At 36.7% G+C, this 16,801-nt stretch overlaps 1 protein-coding gene across 2 annotated transcripts in view; it reads right to left on the bottom strand.

The window, feature by feature from the left end:
- LOC105390930 overlaps positions 1-16,801 on the bottom strand; it is a 75,185-nt gene that overhangs the window by 16,386 nt on the left and 41,998 nt on the right. For both annotated transcript variants that reach the window (XM_038106526.2, XM_038106527.2), the window contains exons 4-5: positions 15,177-15,376; positions 1,402-1,577 (exon numbers count right to left, since the gene is read on the bottom strand). In XM_038106526.2, the coding sequence (XP_037962454.2) occupies positions 1,402-1,577; positions 15,177-15,376 (376 nt within the window). The remainder of the gene's footprint in view (positions 1-1,401; positions 1,578-15,176; positions 15,377-16,801) is intronic.

Below are 16,801 nucleotides of genomic sequence, written 5' to 3'. Positions count from 1 at the left end.
TCATTCAATGCGCGTTTCACCCCGTATTTATGGCAAATCGCGATAGTTTATCTAGGTCGATAACGAACCCGTGTAGCGAGATCTATCTTGACATTCTGATTCCATTTCCGGGCTTAGATATAACATGCTGCACACGAAGGTTTTGGCTTAGTAATCCTTTTTGCAACACCCTATACAGTAACAATACTGTTACATACCTCACAGAAGTTATCAAAGTCCTGATCACAGATAACTTCACCTCTATCGTGGTCCAGCAGTTCCTCGAAGAACAGCGTCATCTTGTCGGCCTGCACGCCGGCGAGCGTCGCCAGCGGCTGCTCCTCCTCCAGCTCCAGGCACTCCAGGTCCTCGCTGAACCACAGGGTGTTGCAAAAAGGGTATACTAAGCCGAAACCTACGTGTGCAGCATGGTATATCTTCGTGAATTTCGACATTCTGATTTCATTTCCGTGCTTAGATCTATACAACATGCCGCACACCTAAGTTTCGGCTTAATATAGGTACCCTTTTTGCAACATCCTGTATAAAAACCCTACAAAACCCTTGTTCTTGTTACACCTACCAAGAGGTTATTCTACAGGGTGTAGCATACCGTTTTTGCAACACCCTATACAGTAACCCTCCTGTTACTTACCTCACAGAAGTTATCAAAGTCCTGATCACAGATGACTTCATCTCTATCGTGGTCCAGCAGCTCCTCGAAGAACAGCGTCATCTTGTCGGCCTGCACGCCGGCGAGCGTCGCCAGCGGCTGCTCCTCCTCCAGCTCCAGGCACTCCAGGTCCGAGCTGAACCACAGGGTGTTCATCAAAAGAGAACTAAGCTGAAGCCTACGTGTGCAGCATATTACCTAAATCATGCTGCACTCGTAGGTTTCTTATTGCAACACCCTGTATAACTTATGCCAATGGATACCTGCGGCAGCTACACGGGTTCATTATGGGAGTCGATATTTATGATGAATCGTGATAGTTTATCTACATCGATTACGAACCCGTGTAGCGGCAGCTGTGCATACCTCGCAGAAGTTATCGAAGTCCTGATCACAGATAACTTCGTCTCTGTCGTGGTCCAGCAGCTCCTCGAAGAACAGCGTCATCTTGTCGGCCTGCACGCCGGCGAGCGTCACCAGCGGCTGCTCCTCCTCCAGCTCCAGACCGCTGAACCACAGGGTGTTGCAAAAAGGTATACTAAGCTGAAACCTACGTATTCAGCATTTCATTTCCGCCCTACACACCCTAGTTTCGGCTTAGTATACCCTTTTTGCAACACCCTGTATAACTTATGCCAATAGATACCTGCGGCAGCTACACGGGTTCATTATAGGGGTTGATATTTATGATGAATCGCGATAATTTCTCAACCACGATAACGAATCCGTGTAGCGGCAGCTGTGCATACCTCGCAGAAGTTATCAAAGTCCTGGTCGCAGATGACTTCGTCTCTATCGTGGTCCAGCAGTTCCTCGAAGAACAGCGTCATCTTGTCGGCCTGCACGCCGGCGAGCGTCGCCAGCGGCTGCTCCTCCTCCAGCTCCAGGCACTCCAGGTCCTCGCTGAACCGGTTCACCCAGGTCGCTGGAAGTGAGGAGTTGTTAAACTTCACATACACTCACATACATAACGTCAAAGTCAAATGTTTTTATTCAACGTTTAAATATAAAATTTTCTGATGAACCTCAGTTTTTACATACACTTTCGATCTCCATTCTATGTAGTTGTCTGGAAGAGATTACTTTTAGTAATAAGGCCGCCGTTTGTACAATTTATTTTCTACTCTATGTTTGTGAAATTGTTTCTGTTTGTGAGCAATAAAGAGTATTATATCTTTATCTTTATCACGAGCAATGAAAAAGTTTCACTCACCAAATACTTAATCCAAATTCAAAGTTTTTATTTGGTAATATCCTGATGCACTGTTTTATGTACTTCAATATTGCAGACGGCGTCATTAATATAGTCTAGAAAACCGTTTAGGACTTTGGAGCGGTGGTAGCTCAGTCGGGTAAGCGCCCGCTTCTCACGCCAGAGATGCGGGTTCGAATCCCGGCACTGACATGTACCAATGAGTTCTTTTCTCAATTTAAGTACAATGTATACCATCGCTCTTACGGTGAAGGAAAACATCGTGAGGAAACCTGCATATCTAGATTTAGCACATCTAGATATGTGAACCTACCAACCCGCAGTGGACCAGCGTGGTGGGAAATGGTCTAAGCTTAGGAAGGCAGTTTAGACCTGGGGATATGCACAAAGGTTCCACTCGAGAGAGCCAGGTGTAGGTACTGACACCCCCACAGAGAATAGAATAGAACGGACCGTTTAGGACTAATTTGGTGCTCTTGCACTGAAACTTTTTCATTGCTCGTATTTTTATGATTTTCCTGGAGGGTCGCTCACGCTTTACAAAAAAAACTTCATCGGGCAGCGATAAAATCATCTTATCGATGATTCTGTCGCTTTATGATAAGTAAAACAGTTGGAAGTATTACGAAATTATATTTTTATTTGAAAGCTAAATCCTCTGTTCTTTACTTTAAACCCACTGACCCCCTGCACTTAGCTGTAATTTTGGTAAAAGATAAATAAACAAATGTGTAGAAGAGTGTTGGGGCGCTCCTTGGGAGAGGCCTATGTCCAGCAGTAGATGATTATTGGCTGATGATGATGATAATGATGTTCTACTGCTGATTGTAACCTGGGATAACATTCCTTCTTTGAATAGAGCATTATTGGAATTTTTGTACAATACAGACTAAAAATTGTCTGACATATTTTTCATTCGAAAGTGCAGAATTCCCGCGGGAGAAGCGATATTTCCGACGTCCTATAAAAGCTCCGTATCAAATGTCAACGAAACTCCGCTTCTTAGGATATAGCCTTTGAATATACCTACCCGCACAGTGTATTTAAAACTTAAGAAGGCACAATTAGCAGTTATACGTAAATAGGATTTACAGGAATCATAAGCTTATGTTTTTGTATTTATAAAGCTGACAAAGTTCACAACTACAAATGCTTTAAAAAATCGATAACCTTAGATAGGTTATCGATTTTTTAACCTAACCTAACCTGTCTAAAGAATCTACAAAAGTTTTTTTCCTTACATGAGGATGGGATGGTGATGGTGATGGTGAATATATTCAAGAATTTTTAAACTTTCCTGTGTAAAGCAAATACTAAGTAACATAAATTAACTAGCAGTTTCTGCTTAAACCACTGGATTGATCCTTCTTAATTGAGGTGACCTATTGATTGTCTATTCCGGGCCCACTGTATTGGCCCCAGTCTGCGCCGACGTCTGCCACTGCAGCAGTTCGATACTACAGCCATGTTTATTTTCGCTCGCGGCGCAGAAACTGGGTCTAAAGGCGGGGGCCGAAATAAAAACGAAATTTAAGACTTTCTTAGGAGAGCAGATGTGAAAAGGCGAAAAGACACCGATGTATTATGGCCAATTTGTCGTCGTCGTCGTCGGTAAGGGATATTGTGTTTTGCTTGTTTTTATATCCACCCTTTTATTTATAACTCTACAAAATATACCATCTGTTATGAAGCTAGCTTTTACCAAATCCACTTAGCGATTTAGAAGGGATTTTCATTAAAACTTACATAACATTTTGTTATTTCTACTACCGTATGCGGAAGATCTTTTACTGCTCTGCCCTATATTCTGTATCTCCAGGAGATATTTAGTTTCCATGTGTGTTGTCTGCAATATCGCGTAGTCCACAGGTGTTACTTCGGTATTACGAATGGGAGCGTCCGTTTAGGATAAGATGCAAATGCATTGTACATTTGTACAGTTACTTGTACAATTTGTACAGTTATTGCTTGTGTTGTGTGTAGCTTACCGTCTAGGTCAGTGCAGAATACTAGAGTATTTGTTGAGCTTTGTTAAAGTCAGCATAGTGAATGTATTACGTTTATCGTATACGTACGTATTATATTTAATGTATACTTGAACTTGGGTACCTACCCAAGTAGGTTGTACTATATAGTACTATATATGTAGCTGTAAAAATCTATAATTATTGTAAAGATTAGTAAGGTGCCTAGTTTTCGTTTCGGATTATTATAATAATATGTTGAATCTGGAAAATTTAAAGAAATACGTGTCATACACAATTCACGAGCATACTTCATCATCATCAGCTAATAATGATCCACTGTTGGGCATAGGCATCCTTACTTGTCTTATATTATATTTCATTTGTTATAACTACAATTTTAAGAATGAATATCCCATTGAAAAGTTTCAATCTTGAACGCAGTAGGCGTCCTAGCACGCGGTGTAATTATGGGGTAAACTGAGGGCGGGGTGCGTGCGTACCACGTCGCACTGCGGTCCCACTGTACCTACCAGCGTCACGGCAATCATTATCATGGAATCTAATTGGTGGAGAAAAAACAAGCGCCACCAGCAAAAAAATGTTAGGTCCCAACTTTCAAGTGTAAATCATAATTTTATATATTTTTCTATATTTATGGCACAAATATTACATAATCTAATACAGCTTAAAATTTTACCATTTAAATGTATACTTATGCATTTAACATTTTTATGAATTCACATTGAGCATGCAAGATTATGGAAGGACAGAAAATATTTGATGTATAAGTAACTATGTGTGTCTAAGTTCGTCTGTATACCAGTGAAATCCCGTTAACGGTATATGACTACATCCCAACAGAAATATAAATCCTGAGACAGGTAAATACAAAAGGTATTCAAACAAATTGCGTAAAACCTTAAACCCACTCGTAAGTTAATGAAACATATTGGCTTCACGAGTGTAGCTCACGCATTATACCAGGTGTTTCAATATTGAACATTCCCTATCACTATGATAGAGTTTAATTTACTTCAACAATCACGGCTAACTTAGGTTGTTTTGTAAATTAAGGCTTGTATTATGTTACGCGTAGGAACAGGTGGGCTTTGACCGCATCCGAAATCGTCCAGTTAAAACAATTTGTTATTGCTTGGTTTGGATTTCGTGAATTATAAGGGTAAAATTCTATGTATAGAACCCGACACTCCTATATTTAACTTTTACATGACGGAAAAGATATCTAAACGAGGTATAGATATTTATACAGGCTTCATCAGATTTATGGGTCATAAGCAAATCCAACGATCTATTCACAGTATTGACCTATCTCATTCTCCGCCGCCGTTATTATTCTGAGATTTATATGAAATCTCACTACAGACAATATAATACATCCAAAAACTATGTTCCAAAATCAAATATAAATTTTGAATATTCTGAGGCCCACAATGGACCATAAAACAAAGGATAACTGCAGCGGTTAACGAATATATGAAGTTAGCGGTTCCGCCGTCCAATCACTGGCACAATGGAGGCTCTATGTAAAAACGTTTGCAATACCAACACAATGCGCCTAGCTCAGCAATAGTGCTGTAGCTTTGCAAGTATAAAAAAGCTTTGAAGCATCACCTTTATTGTACTGTATTTAACCTTGCATTTTCATTGCAAAATGTTCTATGTCAGAAAAATCGATTAGTTTAATATTAAAGATAAAGATAAAGATAAAAAAACATTTATTCGACACATAGACAGCAACAACAACAAAAAGAAAAATACAGACTTAAAGAAAAGAAATACATATACAAAATAACAAGGCCAAAAAAATAATAATAAAAAATTAACATGAGGCAAAAACAAAAGTACAGTATTATGTTAATTGATAGTACTTCAGGAATACTATCGTTTGTTTTATCGATTACTTATAGAACATTTTGCAATAACAGCGACCATATCGTCACTTAAAAAACCGGCCAAGTGCGAGTCGGGCTCGCGCACAAAGGGTTCCGTAGCAGCAAATATAATAAACTTATTATGTCACCTATCTCAAAAACTATAAGAGATACTTTGATCAAACCAAAAATCGTTGAAAGAGTTAATTAGCATGCATCACCTCTATTTTTTTTAGAATTTTATACCCCGTAGTTATAAAAATAGAGGGGGGGGGACATACTTTTTACGACTTTGAGAGCTGATATCTCAAAAACCGTTCACTTTAAGAAAAATGTTTTTTAGAAAACTTTATATCATTTTAAAAGACCTTTCCATTGATACCCCACACGGGTATGTACATCGAAAAAAAAAATTTCATCCCTCAGTTACATGTATGGGGGGCCCCACCCCCAATTCTTTTTTTTACTATTTAGTGTCATATTTTTGTAGCGGTTCATACAACACATATTCCCATCAAATTTCATCACTGTAGTACTTATAGTTTCCGAGTAAATCGGCTGTGACAGACGGACAGACGGACAGACGGACAGACGGACATGACGAAACTATAAGGGTTCCGTTTTTGCCATTTTGGCTACGGAACCCTAAAAATGAAACAATGTTTATAGATCGGCATATCACTAACTCGTGAATTGTGATTTAGTGAGAAATCAATATGGAATGGTTTTATTTCAACGTTACCGAAGATACAACTCCTATTGGGTCGACTATTTTACTACTTATACAGGGAAAACTAAAATAAAAAAAAAATGTTTGCTGATAGTTTAATACTTATATGGAAATTACACACATTTTCCACTAAACAAGGACTAAGGATTTTTTATTTATTTGTTTATGGTACACCAACAGACTGAAGATTATTCAAGGATTCAAGAAGAAAAATTAATGATATTAGCTACTTACACTTAAATGTTTGTAGAATTTCTATTTTAAAATAGCCAGAGCAAGCCGAGTTACATATACCTACTACATAAATTAGGTTCCACACAACACACAACCCAAAATTAAAACTACCCAAGTCCAATGTAAGTGAGTTGGTCTCCAAATAGCGTCTCTGTTACAGAGTAATAAATATGTATGTCCTCGATAGAACGGGAATAGCAATGGAAGCGATCGTTTGATATGCGACTGCGGAGCGTTTGAGCCGAGGATTTAATCAAATGACATTTTGTTCTACGAATCTCCGTGCGGGTTTAGTGGTGACGCTGTGACGTCATGATTGCAATGTTTTATTGGACAAGCCATGTGCTCTAAAAACTCTAACCTAAAGTCATTTTATTATCATTACATAGTTATGGCTAAATAGACACTTTAATGCATTTTTCATGGTACCTTACGAAGTTTCAACAGTTATAAGATTTTATACGAATATTAATTAATCGCTAATTCTCAAATATCGGTGGATGGCCAATATGGTATACCTCTAGATGAGTTCAGAAGACGTTAGTATTCTCCTAACCACGGCAAAGGCTTAGCCTAGTGCCCAATGTCAATGGCCTTGAAGGCCTAGCACGTTTTGGAGTGCTCGTCGTGTTAGGCCCTCTGGTAACCAATATTTTAATCCGTTCCAAATATTTGTAAGTCCCGCTACCTTACGTAATATATTTTTTTATATACCTACATATTTTTTATTTTATTTTATATTTATGTTTAATAATGTTTTATCTACCGCGCAAGTGGCAATAATTTAAAACTTAAGTGTACAATAAAATTCTTGTACCAATACAGGGTGAGATTAAAGCAGAAGCTGTGTAAAAATTCATAGCGCTCCCGATCGTCAGACGCAATACATATTTCATAAAGGAAGTTCAGGTCCGGAGCTACTTACTCGTGCTAGGGATGGGACCGCTAATCTATAGTAGTCTTTGGTATGGACCACGGCTACGACAGAACCAAAGTGTAAATTATCTAAAAGATCTCGTCAGGTGGATTGATAAAACATCCTGTATCCTGTCATAAGAAAACTATTAAATAGGCAAGACCATCACCACTGATACGGATCAGTCCACTCATATCGGATACGGATCCTTGCGGATCAATATAGATGTTGTCCCAAGACAACATCTATATTTATTATGAGTTCGCGGACAAGTCAACGTAATTATTGGATCATATATTTTACACCTCAGAGGCTTGGAGGTGTATATATGTTGTCATAAGTGTCCAGAATACTAGAATATCGCTACCAGACTCGCTAGTTATCGACATTTTTTATACGGTTTGCATATATGTATAATATTGTATAACCCCAAAAGCGGTTCGTGTGCCAAACATAGTGTATTTTTCTAATGTAATCCGTACTGAGTAGAATCGTAACATCACTACGTCAACACATCGAGCCGTGCATGGCTTGTTTTTCCTTTACCATTCTGCACTGAAAAAAACGATCGATCGGCTTTGCAGCGCGGCGCAGCGAGAAATCAGTTTCACACGTGTCATGTTTATTTTGTTAACGTTGTTAGTGGTTGTGTTTCAAAGGGTTTCGTTTTAATAAAAAATCCAGGATTACATAGTTCCCTAGTAGGCAAGCTAAATTAAGACAAATTACTTACTTGAAGCAGTAAAAATTGTGTTGCAAAAATACATATAGGTATGTATATTCGTCCAAATCTTCATACTCATCATACGAAGGTTTGTCGGTCCTGTTATGATCTTTTTGGTATGGGCGATATACTCGTAATTTAGATTTTTCCATTATTGTGATAGTCAACGTAACACTTTAATAAATTAAATAAAACCCCCTTTATGAAATGAAATACAGTATACCTAATTCCTCTTTTTATAAAACGTAGACTAAATATCTGGTTTAGAATATTTTAGTCCATTTCATATACGTATCAGTAGTGTGGGGACTATGCTAAAGTCAAAGAAATTCTACGTAAAGCCGTTATTACATTCTGAAGGTAATAACTACATTCTGAAGGTATAGTGGGCTTCCTGAAAGAAGCATATACCGTCAGTATGGAGTATGATAAATCACGTGCAATAAAAAGAACTGACATGTTACGAAACAGTTTATTTATGAGGATCTACGCATATCCCTTGAGAACCACGTAGTTTTATCATTTATACACAGACTGTGAGTCTGAAGTCCTCACACATTTTTTGTTGCGTGGCTTTTGTATATCTAGGGCTCCTTTTAGCTGAGACTCAACACATCGATTAAGCATATTTTTGAATTTGTAGAATCCATCTTCTTTGAAGTTAGAACTTCTAGTTTCACGTCTATAAAGAACTAATTTTGGAGTTGTTTTCTGTTTGCATTTTTTTCGGTTTGGCGGTTTCTGTAATTTTTCAGGCACAACTGTTGATGTAAATTTAACATTAACTATGGCCATTTGTCGATGTTTATGTTTAGTGTCTAAAATCCTATATAATGTTATAAATAAGATGAAGTACATTTAATTACAATGTTTAATAAATAAATAATAATAATAATTACCTCTTGCTCCAAGTGAACTCATATTTGTAAAGTAATTAATAATTTCAGCACAAATGGTAAAAATTGTTGTTATAACTTGTGAAGCCAGCCTGATTTACAGCAGCCATCGCGATAAGCTTACTTACGATTAAAATAAAATAAATGTTTCCTCGTACTTACATACTTTGTTGCTTACATGACTTTTTACTGTAAGCTGTTTAGAATGAGGTCCCTTTCATCTTACTACCAGCTTTGCAACACGCAACTTTAGATCCATAGGATCTAGTTTCAATTCGCAACTTATCGGTTCAGCGTCAATGAAGGTACTAGGTACTATGGATTCAATATATGTAAACCTTTCTTGAATAGGTCACATGTACCTACTATCAGTTAATATTCGTTTACAAAGCTATTAGTAGATTCCTGAATAGCAGCTGGCCGGTCCCGGCGGCCATGTCTAATTCAATAAGTGTAATTGCGGGCCTCTTCTCCACCAACAAAAGCACCACCGAGAATCGATACTTTTTCTTGTGTAGCAATCTCTTTTGACGATGTTTTGTTGGTTTGATGTTTGGAGGTTGTGTTTATTTGTATGGGTAATGATGATGATATGGGATACGATATTTTATTATCGAAACGGAATTTCGGAGTTTGTATTTTCGTTGATTTTTTCTGCAACATATTTAAACCTAGAATATTTAGGTACGCAATAGTGGAGCCACAAACCATATATATAGACTTACCTACTTCGATAGTAGTTATGATTTTGACATATTAAAAGTTACAAACTGTCAAAATCAGATATAAGTAACTGTCATTCGTAGGTATATTAAATTAAATATATTTATAGATCTATAGAGTTATTTAATCCGGCTCTAAATCAAGCTTACCCCGCGGGAGTACATTAGTACAAGGTGTGAGTTTTTTTTTGTAAATCAGAAGAGATTGATAAGACAAACAGCATAACTGTCTCATTGATTCTCACCAGAAAAGGCTTTTATTTCAATTTATAAGTTAATAAAAACGAATAGTCAGAGCAAGGAAACATCGAACGATGCCACTCGTATACTCGTTAAGGCGAGACCCTCCAAAGAAACATTACAGTCAAATCGAGTCCTTATTTCTCGTTGCTTTCTTAAGCTTGGTTTACACTGCTAATATAAATGGCAGAAATCATTGGGTGAAAAACTTTACTTCTTCGTTTGCCATACATATTAATATTTAAAACCTTTGAAACTTCTGCAATTTTTCTTTATCCACAGCAGCGCTTTATTAAATAAATTCGTGGTTTCCAAAAAGTAAAACAATGATGAACACTAGTCATATTACGTATTATGGATAGGTCAGTTTGGAGAAATTACCTTTATTCAGTAAACAGCAGTTCTGTACATTTTTGTTTTTATTATTCTTCCGTATGCTCCCAGCTCCAATGGGCCTCGCTATCTTAACTCCATTGAGGCAAACTGGTACATAGTTATCATCTGGTCAGTTTGTACTGTTATACAGCGTGTTTCAAAAATACATCTTCAATATATAAATGATTTTTTAATATCAAAGTGAACCTGTTTCTTTCAATCAGTGTCACCACAACACCATTCGGTCGTCATTATTAGTAGGTATATCATTTAGGAATACCGGTTAAAGAAAAAAATACTCTTCTCCTTCTTATCGTGATGACGAAAAACTAAGAAGAATAAAGTACTAATAAAATCCCATCTTTTACCCATTGCAAAGTTGTCGAAGATGCGGTAAAATAGTAACTTAATAAAATATTAACTTGTTGAAGATAGATTGTGAAGATTTCTGTGACGACTTCAAAAGTCTACGCGTGATCCCAATATTTGCGTGAATGAGCAGAACTTTTCATGTCAATTTCCATTTCAAAAGCTAGTTTCCCAGGAAAGGTTTTCTTAACAAAAGAAGGTAGAAAATAACAGTAATTGATAATGCATTACTTACTCAATGTCCAAAATTCAGGTTATTAGAAAAACTCGAGTTGGAAACATATAAGCAACATTTTGATAATTCCTATAATTATTTATGTTACGGATAACGAAGGAAAAATCTTTTGAAAAAAAGAGTTATAAGTACTTTATATTTTTCATTTTTGTTTATGGATACTGTATATTTACAAACACATTTTACGTCTCATAATTATAAAAACAACTTAATTTATTTTTATATTATTTTTTATGTGCCTGATGCTGTGCACGGAAACACTTTATTTGAAAACATGACTCAACAAAAACAAGAGTATGCTACACAACACTGAAATGTAACTTTTAAAGCTTTAGTTTTAAGGAATAAAGTCGTTTGTAAACATTACGGTCTGAAGGTTTATGGCGGGAAATGCACACAATTTTAACCTAAATCAAGGATATTTAACGTCTCTTGCCATGCAGAATTTTATATTCTGCTGACGACAAAACTTATTCAAGTAAAGGTTTTGAGGTTGTTGCTGCAGCAGAAGATGTTTCGAAACATCATTAATGGATTTAGTATGTGCTACTATACTGCAGTGTTATCGACTGATCAAAGTCGATACTAATTCGATAGGCAAGTCACTGGATTTTTTATGCGTTTTAATAGTTTTGAACGTTACCGACCAGGGTGCTGATCAAGATGTCATACAAATTGCTATCGATTTGAGACGACAGTACTTGTGATTGCTTTGGTGGTTTTTATTTATTTAAATGAATTCATTTGGCAGCCAGCGATATGTTACTCGGCGACACGTTCATAGAAATACATGGAAACCAGCAGTGACGTTGTGATGCGACACGCCCGTCTGCTGCAAACTCTTGTCGTCTGATAGCAATTTGTATCAGTAGCGTACGTATCGCACCAAACGGATTGTGACAAAGGTATGGAGAAACGGAATTACAAAATTTGAGTTTAAATTAGTTACGTTTTACAAAACATGTTAGTTATGTATAGTAGTCCCTTAATCCCCGAGCACTCCAAATAACAAACTTAATATAAACAAAACTCGATTCAACAACTCGTAATAAACCTCTTTTGCAAGAGTTACTCTTCAAACTTTTAATGTGTAAGTATAAAAATTAACTCTACAACACAGACAGTTTTTTTTATAAAATTGGAACTTGGACATGTTTTTTTTCGGAAGAATAACGCATGTAACTACCTACACTTTGTATTTAAGGAAAATATCGCAAGAAGAGATCGCTTTTAGTGATAAGGCGCTTTATTCTATTATGTTCGACATAGTTGCAAGATCTAATGTTATCTTAACTTTTTATTTGTGTTTAATAAATATATATTATATTATTTACTATTAAGTATATAAGTAATTCTATTCTTCTATAATGCGGCTACATATTCTGTTTAAAGCTATTGTTTTAGAGTAGCCTAGTGTGCCTTTGATGTCCAGTAGGAATGCAATTGGCAGACGCCGCCTAAAAGGTACTTGGCTAGTTTAACAAATTTACGAGCACATCTGCAATTGATTCAAGAGTACCACTCCACATAATTTAAGCAGCTCCCAGTAGTTTGAGTGGTAGACTAGTTGAAATATGTAAAGTAACTTTGTATGCAAATTGAGTATGAAATATTTAAGCGAAATATTGCTAAAGTTCTTCTGTGTTGCCGGGGATTGAAACTTTGGGACTGGTTTTGTTGAAATTTCATGCAATATTAAGATATATTCATTCCTTAGGATACTCTGTCTCTACATTAAGTGTTTGTATGAGTAGGAACATTTTGTATTTTATCGTATTAAGCAAATTATATTTTGTTATGTGTAGATTACACATATACCCTGTTTTACATTTTGTGAAAAGTTCCTTAAACGTGTTTTTCCTTGCTTGTGTTGCCTTGGCTTTAAGACAAGTAAAATTAAGTATTTAACTTGAAGGGTGTAAGTGAAACCTACCATCGAGGTTGACCGCTATTGTTGATCATTAAATTTTTACAAAGGCAAAGGCACCCAGCCGACCCGCCCGGATTACTAAGGTTGTGTATGTCGCTCAGAACTCAATCGATTTCTACATTCTCTAGCACACGACATATATTATTATCTCGTAGTTTTAGTTTAGACACAAATAAATATAAATAAATAAATATGTGGGTACATCTCACACACGGCCATTCGACCCCAAGCTAGGCAGAACCTGTGTTATGGGTGTCGGACAGCTGATATATCTACACAAATACATAGATAGATAGATACTAAATATAAATATCAACACCCAAGACCCGAGTACAAATATCTGTCTTTTTAAACAAATATCTGCCCCAGCCGGGAATCGAACCCGGGACCTTCGGCTCAGTAGTCAGGGTCACTAACCACTACGCCATTCGGTCGTCTGACACAGAAGATAATATACATATTTCGAAGGGTTCTTACAATATTTCAATAACAATTTAAAATATTTCGAGTGCATCGGGTGCTTGTAGTTAAAAACTCTTATGAGTACAACAAGAAAATATTTTAAATTTCAGGTTTTAAAGGCGAGCCTTTTAAAAATGCACCTTCACTACAACACATTAGTGTAATGAATGAATGTGGCGTATTATGAAGCAAAATAAAGAACATAAATCGTGAGGAGTGGAGTGTATGAAACAATCAACAGACAGTTCCGTTCTTAATTCCCACAGACTTACAACACGTTAGTCCTTGACAGTACATATTAAGGATTCATGGTTCGGTATATTATTAATTCGGTGACAAAATATACTTCCAGGAATGAGCGTCATTGTACCTTTCAGGGTTACAACTTTTCAGGAAAATACCTGAAATTTTCAGTACGAGAATTATCCGGATTACGGCGCAGATAACAGAGGTTTCGTTTCGCTTTGTAAGGGTGCAGAATGAACTTAATCTGTATAAATAAAGGGTTTTAATGAAGGGGTTTTGCTATCGTCGGGCACTGGATAAATTAAGGGAGACAAATGGACTTCCTTTGGTTATAAATTGAGGCATATTTTTTTTGTACAAATAATATACTTAATTTTATTGCGAGCTTGTAAGGATTTTAACACAATATCATAATACATATTAGTACCTATAATATTAGTACCTATAGATGGGCCAATGTACATGTAAAGTACATACTTTATGATATTGTTTTAAATGTTTTGATATCCGTCACCGTGCCAAGTTCTGTGAAAATTCAAAATTTTATGAATACCACATACACCGTGAACATAAGTCAGTTGGCAATCGGATGGTCTTGTAGTTAGTTAGCTGGCTCTAGGGTCGAATCCCGGCCCGGCCATTTGTTTAAATAATATTAGTCATGTTGTTTGGACTTTTTGATTTGCTTGTAATTTGTATCCTGCATCAGTAAAAAAGTTTAGTAAAACTCCGTTTCCACAAGAGATGTGCGGTGCGATGATTTATAGCTGTATCTAATATTGACCGAAACAGAAACAGTTTACTATTGTAGCCCATCAAAATAAAATAAGTATCACTCTTAGCTGACGTGAAACACCTCTGTAGCAACGCATCAGGTGGAAACATGACCTTAACGTTCCTATTATTAACACACATTATCTTGTGTCTTTCGTCTTCAATTTAAAACAAAGAAAGTGTCTCATATATCATAACGGCTGAGTCATAACGAGTGTTTGTATAGAGTCGTTATGATGCTTTTATGATTGTGAGGAAAATTCACATGTTGTCATTTTCACGAAGTAGGTAATAAACTAAATGGCTAACGTTTAAACTTTTAACTGAAATATCACGGAAATAAATACAGCATAATGGGTACTGGTAGCAATCCCTTAAGCCCCAGTTTCATCATACTCGGTTAGATCATAACAAGGGATTCGTTCATCAATTGTACGTCATCTTCATATTAAATTCTAGACAGATGTGTCAAAAGTCAACCAATAATCCCTGGTTATGCTCTAACCGAGTATGATGAAACTGGGGCTACACATACTAACTCCTGGTTAACTCCCTAAGTCCCTAATGACTATAACTATGTATCACAATCAGCCACTTACTCCAAACATGCACGCTCCAGCCACGCTTCTCTCCCTCGCTGTTGGCGGCCGACATCTCTCCCTCATCAGCGTCGGACTCTGGGAGGGTCCGCCAGCGCTTCAGCAGCTCCTTGGTGCGGTCCTTGGTCTTGTCGCACGCCTGCCGCCAGTTCGTGAAGTACTTGCGGGAGACCTTCGGACTGGAGAGCGTGGAGTCCTGCCTGGGGAGAAAGGGATGGTGAATGGTGGGAGAGAGATGGGTAGAGGTTTGTAGGTGTGTTTACACATGGTTTAAAAAGTAACACTAGATCTGATCCTGGGGTTCCTTGAGCCAGTCAGAATAGCGTGTATTATAGTTGATAAGAAAGAAGGCTCCTTTCCAACATTTAAAACAGAAACATTAAAATCATCCTTGATAACATAATTAACCCATGTACGTATTCTTGAGTTCTTCATTCCTCTGTGTGTTATCTAGTAGTCACTTAGTCTTAGTAATATTGTATTCATGGTGGTTGAGATATATTGTTTTCGTTATAGGTATATGTAGGTACTAAACTTAAAAAAAACACACTAAAGCCACGTTCGTTTATGTTCTAATTATGTGAAAACCGCGCTTGATTGCGTACTAACGTGCTATAAAGTGTTACAAGTGGGGCATTATAAAGGCTTATTGGTCTATATATTATAGCAGCCTTTATGAACATGCATGCTTAGTCGCTTACTCGCTAACTAACTGTGCATAATAAGGGTGACTGACTGATCTAAATATGTAAGTACAGCCCTAACCTACTGCCTAGCCCTACAGCCTACCTGCCCTATAGCCTACCTGCCCTAGTCATCCCATATGCAAACCAACGTAAAACACCTTCGTTGTTCAAATGTATAAATATAGTAAGTATAAATGAATTGAACACCTTGCTAAAACAATTAGTTAGGGTCCATTTCCGTATTCATCTCTTTTATGTTGGGCTGTAAACTGAACGACTTTCATTGGTTAAGTTTTCATTTAAAGAAATATAATTTTGTTGGTATTTTTTTGGTTCCAATAATTATAAAATATATTTTTATAACTTTAAAACATTTCCATCGATAAACTTACACTTTTTAACCACATAGCTTGGCCACGTAGCAGATTGCCTCCTATCATCGTTTATCAAAGTTTGCGGGCAATTACAAAGTTTACCTTCTCGCACGTTAAACCTTATTGTTCATGCTTTAAAGACTGTTGTTGCTTGTGTTGCAGGCATGTGCTAAGTTGGTTATTTACCACAAAGACTTATTGTCCATCGATTCGTCGCTGTCCTTAATTACTGCCGCTAGTTTAACTACGTCATGAACCTCGTGTCATTAATATTGTATGAAAGCTTTAGAATTTGATGTTATTAACTTCTATTATCTATATACTATCAAATTAACATATATTTATCGTAATAACTTGTTTATATGGGGTAATTGCAGTGCAGAGATAGATACTTGTGTATTTCATGCAAAGTCCTTTGTCAGATGAATCTCTTGATATAATGTGTTTTTTAAGAAGCCTTTTTCAGACACACTAGCTTGCCTTTCGATTTTAGTAATATTCTATTAAAATTATATTTCTAATTTGATTTGTTTCAAGTCATCGTCAGCCAATAATCCTACATTAC

Source organism: Plutella xylostella, chromosome 7 (genome assembly GCF_932276165.1).
Source record: "Plutella xylostella chromosome 7, ilPluXylo3.1, whole genome shotgun sequence".
Lineage (NCBI taxonomy): Eukaryota > Metazoa > Arthropoda > Insecta > Lepidoptera > Plutellidae > Plutella > Plutella xylostella.
This window is presented reverse-complemented; position numbering and strand designations above follow the sequence as displayed.